At 33.8% G+C, this 8,237-nt stretch overlaps 1 protein-coding gene across 1 annotated transcript in view; it reads left to right on the forward strand.

The window, feature by feature from the left end:
• Nucleotides 1-5,232: 5,232 nt before the first annotated feature.
• Nucleotides 5,233-8,237, forward strand: part of LOTGIDRAFT_155729 (hypothetical protein) — a gene marked incomplete at both ends in the record, with an annotated part of 22,283 nt that continues 19,278 nt past the window's right edge. The window contains one exon of the mRNA XM_009068259.1: nucleotides 5,233-5,280. Coding sequence (XP_009066507.1) covers nucleotides 5,233-5,280 — 48 coding nt within the window. The remainder of the gene's footprint in view (nucleotides 5,281-8,237) is intronic.

An 8,237-nucleotide genomic window follows, 5' to 3' on the forward strand; every position in this document is an offset into this window, starting at 1 on the left:
AAATCTAAACCTGATATTAGTTAGTGCACTGACAAAATCAATGGGTGAATCAATCTGTTGAAATTATATTGTTCCTAATTATACCAATAATTTGACAAGCTTGAAGATAGGTACAAATATAGAGAATTATCATAGTTTGGAGATGTAGACTGAAACCATCTTTCACTGCTGGTAGCTATTAGACATGTTCTTTAGTCATTGTTCAGAGAAGATATTTATTTCAGATTTAGGTTGTTGAAATGAACACATGATTAGTCTAGCTTCTATCATTTCAAACACTATTTATTCTACCTCAAAATATCTTTGTCTGAATATCGATTTATATTTACAGTATATTTGATTATTGTATATAACATTGTAGGTTTTCTACAGTTCAGGTTTGTAATACATGTAGCTGTTAGAAATAGAATGTATAATATAATAATAATCATGTATATTTTGTATTATTATTCTGCTCTATGTAAATGTTTTGAATCATACCTTTTAACTAACCTCTATGCTCTCCTTGAATGATTAACATTGCATAGCTTATGTACTTCTCATTGCTTCCAATATATAATTTGTGATGTATTAACTTCTTCCAAATCATTTTATGTACAGTAATATAAAAGAAAAATATAATCATGCCTTATATCGCATATCATATCAAAGTTAATTTCTAAAAAAAAGGTTGGTTTCATTATTCAAACAAAGCAGTCTAACAAGTCTTCTTCTATCAGATGGCATATAATTTACATAGCTCCTTGGTAATAATAAGCACGTTATTTAATATTTATGTATGGCGAAATTATTAAAATGTATAGGTTCTAATATAAATCATATTTCGTTTTGTTCTAGCCATATAGATGATTTGTTACTAGTCTCTGATCAGATCTCTACAGCTTCACATCAACTTAAAATGATCTCTAAAGTCTTTTTATCAGCTTCTAAAAACCATCAGGTATGATTGATATGGCTTGTTGATTTGATCTTTGGTAATAATAGTTCTTTTGTGAAACGATCAAAGATAGGAAAAACATGATAATATGTGGAAATGTTAATCCTATATTCTACCTGCAGACCCTTAGAATAATTATTCACTAGTGTATCTTACCATTTCATTCTACTGAAAGACAAGATTACAGCTACAGCTACAATATGTATTTGATAAAGAACCAATGTCTTCTGTGTTTATATTGCAGACTGTAAGGATATTAACAAGAAATGCCTGTGAATTAATGGAATCTGTAAGAGAGATGTTTAAATTAGCAGAAATAATTTGTATAAAGGTTTGATATTAATGTTCAATTATTTATGTACATCCAGTTAGATCTAGAATTCAAAAGTCTTAAAACGGACAACATTTAGATAATTTCAGTGAAATTTGTATTTGTTATTTAACTTAAAACCTTAACCTACTCTAGGATGTGCCCATGAAACTATGTTAAGTTTTAATTGAATGTTTATAGGGAATTTCTAAAATTGGTGAGAAGACCAATGAAGAAATGGATGCCTTGGCTTTATTAAATAGCTGGAAGAAAAGATTGTTTAACAGAGGAAAGAAGAAAAAGAGACCTGTGAAATAGATGAACTTGGTTTAAGAAGGATAGAAAGTCACAGACCACCAAGTTTAACTAATTTACTGGATGATCAACACTATTCTTAGTTTACAGAGATGGTAGAGGGGCTGTTAAATTAAGTTTATAGTCTCAATTTTTTCGCTCCAGAAACAGTACTTGTTCTATCATTAAGTTTACGTTAATGTTTCATTGTGCAAAGATCTTAACAAATTGACTCTTATGTAGTTACCTTATTTGTTGGGAATTTTAACTTAATTACTTTTTCTCCTGGACAAAAATAAAAGCATACAAAAACTAGTTATAACACTGGTTTGATTATTGTAATGATTTATTTTAATACAATATGTAAATACTATTTCAGCATTTCATTCTTCCAAATAAATTATCAAAGTCTTTGTTCTTAATGGTTGTATCTATTTTGTCTTTATTTAGTTATTATACTGGTGATTGTTACTGTACTACCAAATATTTTTTATTTAAAATCAAAGCTGCCAGTGGGAGTATATTACGTTGCCTGGCAAGCTATCTTATACTTGATAGATACTATAGAATACTGTTTTGTCTTTATGCCTAAATGTGGAAGTTACGAATAAATCATTTCTTGTTTAAATCAGCCTTATTTAAAGAAGCAATCGAACAAGGCCCGTGAAATCTGACATGATTTACGGATGAAATTGGCACCATGTCCTGGTCAGATGACAATTTTGACAATCTATCAATTTGAATAGCATCCCATTTAACTCTATTTGTTGGCAACACTGTATTTTGATTGATGTAAACAGAAACTATTGCCTATAAAAACTCAATAGGAGATTTTCGCCCTCCAAATGTCTATGGAAAGTTGAAGAGATGCTTTTTCAAGAAGTTGAATTTATGTAATTCTTAGAATTATTCATTTATACCTCAATTTCACTAGGCTGCAATCTAGATCACCACAAAGTACAAAGGATCAAACTTTTTTTATTGCCATCACGATTTCATTAACAAACAGGATAAATCAATTCTTTTCATCTTCATTAAGTTTAATATTTACATCAGTCATCTATACTTGGCGTTAATGCGATATTTCATATTTTTGAACTTCATTTGTACTTGCGATCGATTTGTGATAAACATACAAGATGTTAACATGAATGAACTTGCCGATATCGATTTGATCATTATATGCTTCTTTGGTCAACTAAAACCTATTGTAATGGGTGTGATGACCTTTATCTTGTCTTCCGAGTTCACTGACGGCGGCAGATTTTGAGTATGCCGCAAATAACCGCAGACATATAGGGAGAGGAGGCATATTTCGGGATTGAAGTTCTCGGGCACCATAGGCGCATGCCTTCTATAAAGAGTCACCTACCAAGACCGTTCGTGTGCCCACACACACTATACAGTGCGATGCACCGATCTATTTCATCTAGTAGATTGAAGGAGTGGAGCAAATTCAGGGACTTAATTTGGGAAAATTAATAGCTTTACCGAGTTCAGAAAAACATTTCATAAAGATATACATCAAAAAGTGAATACATACATGTAAATTGCATTTAAAATAACTATAAATGCCAGAAATCCAAATTAAAAGTGGCCTTATAGTTTTCAATAGATTGGCAGCAGAAATTACAATTAACATTGCACATAACTTATATTGTATTCACAATATCCGAGAATTTCAGTTGGCAAAACAAAGATGCACATTGAACAAAACTTCTAATGCTGCAGCTATATACCTATCTCATATTCCTAGTCGTATTCAGTCAATATCATCTCGAAGGAAGCAATATTTTTAAGATGAAATCTGGAGTTATCCCACACTTGGGCCCCTATGGTCAGCCCTAATACGGCCATACCAAATGTCAGTGTAATCCGTACTTCAAAACCGAATGGAAATCCATGTAATTTGCTGGCCAGAAAAAAGGTTCATATTATTAAGCTTTCGAAAGATCCACCATCAAAGATGGCATTGACTGATTGTGACGAAGGATATAGCAAAGATACAATGCCGAATAACCATTACGGAGAATGGAGTATTTTTGGATGATATGAATTACCTGGTGAAGAATAATGATAGTTCAAATAATTGAAATGAGATAGTATAAGGTTTAATTTCCACTTATTTTAGGTTTTTAAATATAGTACTTAATATATGCATACACCAGCGATATAGGAATATGCTATAACTTAGCAATATCATTATGTTCTTTCCAACCAGTACTCTTTTCTATGAAAATACCCTAACCCTGATATACTTAACTCATTAGTGCTTGGCTATCACAAAAAAAACCCCAAAAAACAGGAAATAAAAGATAGCTTGCCAGGGCGTATAAAAAGAAGGAAAGAGTTATTCCCGTTTTAACAGATTCTTTTTTAATACTGCGTTACAGTAAACAAAGCCCAAATATATGTAATAATTGGAGTTTAATTGATACAGAATTTATTATGACCTAATGACATTCAATTCAAGAGACTAAATCTACACAGTAGAATACCGTAGTGCATGACAAATTCTCATTAAGATTCTATTCTCATATTGCAAAAATAATCGAAGGCTTGGCATTAAGCTAATGCAACTCAGTACCCATTGGATTTCTACCCATAGTCTCATTAGCCATTGTTAAATCTAAGGAGAAAAATACAGATAATCAGTAATAAAAATCAATATCACAATGCATCAATTCATGACAGCTCATCATACATGTGTATATAGTGTCAATTATAAATTTGCATAAAAGCAATAATAATACACCGATCTGGATCTCATGTTTTCATGACTTCAAAGAGTCATACATTGCCCTTAGGAAACTTGCTTACAGAAGTAATAATACACCAATCCATGACAGCTCGCTATATATACTGAACGTGTAGATAGTCATACACATTACAAACATGCATGTAGCAATAACACAGTCATGCCATGACGCTCCAATTTTCATTGACCTCAAAGAGCACTAACAAACATACAGCAGTAAAACACCAATTCATGACAGCTTCATACGAATCCCGACTTCAAAATCACGTCAGTTCGGGAAATCAACATACTGGCATATCACATACAATACATCAAGTTATAACAGCGAGATACGTTCCCTGAACTGAAATTGCAAGTACGGAGAGTCAATCATAAGTATAAATATGCATATTCCAAAAAAAAATTAGTTCACGACGGCTTCAACCGATTCACATGCAGGCACAGAGTTGAGTTGATCTTCAACTACATATCAATATTACATCAAATCATTCTCGTCAGCCCATATATCTATCCAGATGACCATGATAGTACAATAATTCTTCAGATCTTGATGTCGTTACCCGACTGGCCGCAAGGACTGAAATACCATTTCGATCTGTGAGTATCTGAGATAAAAGGTAGATTGACGTTTCTGTTTAGGTAAGTTCGAACCAGCTATTCTTGAGCTTCTACCAGAGACGTTGATCGGTGAGGTGGATCCCATGGTGTCCTTTACTTTGTTTCTGATGGCAGTGAACAGAAAATCTTTTTTTTAGTTCCCCACGTAGCTTATGTCGATGCTGATTTCGCAGGGTCATCGAGGCGACAAAGTGATGTAGCATGTCTTGGGGAATCGGATCAGAATTCCAGGAATGAACCAAAGAAGCTGAACGAAAACTGATCTGTGTGTTAAAAGCTGTAAACGTGGCTTTCCTATTCACTGTTGCGCCCATAATGTGTATAGTGCAGGACTCGAGAAGGCGTGGTTGGTTGGAATATAAGGTAAGTTAGTTCCTTATGTTTTTCACCCGGTTTCCTCCTGTCAGTGATACAGGTAAGAGGGGCTAACATGGAAAAAGCGCCTAGTAGATGGGACAAAAACCGAGGCCCCGTGTGCTACAGGCTATGCACGTTAAAGATCCCTCGACAGCTGGAAATCGAAACAAGAACAGGCTAATGCAGCTGTCCTGGCAAAATTTCCCTCATGGCACCCTGCATGGCGTTGCCCGTCTTCATTAGCCCACACAGAAAAGTAGGACATAAAACTTCATTCATTTCATTTCCTTAGTTAATTTTAAGTGATAAGTAGGATATCTTCTAACCATTCTTGTTTATCTTCACACACTAATATCTCTGAAGCCCTAATGTTATACGACCCTTACAACACTTACGAATTATTAAGCCTAATGAAGAACCTAGCGAAAACGTAACGCAAAACTTAACTCTGAGAAATAAGAGTGTGGGAAGGTGCAGTTGATCTTACATGTACATCAGAGTCAGAATAATGAGACGATGCTCTGCCAACACCTAAAAAGATAATGACATTGGGCGCCAACCTATCTAGTAATCCGACCAACCAACAGACACCTGCCGAAGTCGCCCACCGGACACTTTACAAGCGTCATAGTCACCAGGTAATGCAATGTTTGCAAAATATAGACCAGATGCGACCACTTTTCGTTCAGCATTCTTCGATCCTTCCTGTACTCTCAGAGCTCTGCTCACTCTGACCCATGACCCATGCAAAGCCAGGATCAGCACAACCTAAGCGAAACACAAGAAGTAGGTTGACTTTTCACTGTCGTCAGGTACAGAACAAGAGACCACTTAACCGTTCGAAGCTCAGGAACAACCGACTTGAACTAAATTAAACAGTGAAAAACACCAATCCATCCGTAATCCTAGAAACTCACGAGAAATGCTATTTCACTTTTTAACGTCCACACAAGTAACAAGGCAAAGTTCTTCTAAAGGGTACACCAATAGTGTCAATAGTAAGGGGATATGATTAATCAAACCAACCAGTTAGCTGAGTAGATTTCAACAACTTAACAAGCCTTTGGGTTTCAACATTTTTATACTACTCTGAGTACAATTCAACTTTAAAAGAAATGACTTTGTACTCTTGTCAGTTTTATAAACATTTAAAAAGCGATGGGTGGGGTTTTTCTTTTCTGTATCTGTCGATCGTATCTTCTTCTAAAAAGTTGAAGACATATTTTGGACAAAACAACTTCACCGGCTTCAATATATAGGCTCCCAAAAGGATAAATGGACTGAAAATGTCTGACAGAAAGCCCCATTGTCATGCAACAGTAGGAATGCTTTCTATATACTACAAATTATAGGTATTTCGGCATTAAATTCAAGGTTCAAGCTGAAATTTGTCAATCATGGTATTTTTAAGAATTTGTCTCTCGTGTCCCCGAATTTCAGAAATAAGCTGTTGCCCCTTTATACTTTCAAAAGATATTTACAACATTTTTGTGTTATCTAAACCGAGAAGGGCGATACTAAAATGGTTAAAATGTTTAACCTGGAATAACATTCACTCAGTATAGGAACTGTGAAGACTGAAGAACTGCACGACAAACATTCAATAATTTCCATATTGCCAGTATTGATCGCTACGACATCTTCCTGATATAACTGTAATCGATCTGATAACTTCTGACCCTAAAGTTTATTGTTTATCTGGTTTGGTAGGCATGACGTGGTATTTCAAATTCTGATGATAAAAGTCAGTTGAAACAGGCATAAAAATGCAACATATACATGACTGACTTTAACATACTGACTTACATGTTTCAGAAAATTCAACGATATGCGAGTTCCAATTCCCTTGAGACTAAATATAAATTAATAGGACTTGAACTATAGATTTCAATGTCTTATGGATGACTAAATGGGTAAATCAATTAAATCGCCTCACCGAAACACTTAATTTAATAAACTGAAAGGTACTTTGGTGGTTTATTGCTACTAAATGACTAGTCGTGACATTCAGAAAGGACAAATGGTTAGAAATATTTTCACACTGGAAGAAATCGTGGAGTCGTCTATTGTTGTTGAATATCGATTCTATAGTGCTTCTCTCAGTGTTGTGGAATTGAAATGAAATGCTTTACAGTATAATATTTTTTAAACAATACAAAAAGTAAGAATGTTCTGTAAGATTTGGGGAATGTGAAGGTTATGAAGAGTGATACTGACTTATAAACAGTATAACAATCAAGTTCATCCACTCCAATCGATTGGGTAGTGTGTTGAAAGAGGAAAGATTCCTGATAGTTATTATAGTATGATGTTATAGAAATGGTGCTGTAATGACATTATAACAGTCGATAGCAGTATTCACAGACTAGATCGTCGACATTTTATCATTATGAAGGAATAACACACAAAAGGTGAGATTTTCTTTTGACATAATTTGCTATGTAATCTTCTAGTTTTATTTTAGTTTTTTTTAATTTATAACATATTTGGTCATGTAATCTACTGACAGTAGTCCCATTTAAGGGGAGACTGGCGTACTTCCCTGGAAAACTTTTGAATATAAAGTGATTAAATCTTGTATTTCATGCAATTTGAAAGAGTATTACTTGATTATAAAATTGAATGATGCATATTTCCATAAAAAAATACCAGCAAAGCGCAAACTCTCATTTTCAAAGTATTTCATAAGCTTTATTCCTTTATCAAGTGTTCAGAATGAACTCTCTGTTTTACATCTACCATTTCTTCTATTTTATTTTTTTATTGGTTGTCTTTTTGGAACCACCTACTGTGTATGAGGAAAGCATGTGGTTTGAGTTGAATAGATTGATATCACTTATATGATTATGCATTGAATAAAATTTCACCAATCCAATTTCCTTCTTTATTCTCTTACTTACTTTTTACACAAGTTCTTATATACAATATATTATATTTCATTTTACTTGATATACTTAAACCGT

The sequence above is a fragment of the Lottia gigantea genome (genome assembly GCF_000327385.1).
Source record: "Lottia gigantea unplaced genomic scaffold LOTGIsca_9, whole genome shotgun sequence".
Taxonomy (NCBI): Eukaryota; Metazoa; Mollusca; class Gastropoda; family Lottiidae; genus Lottia; species Lottia gigantea.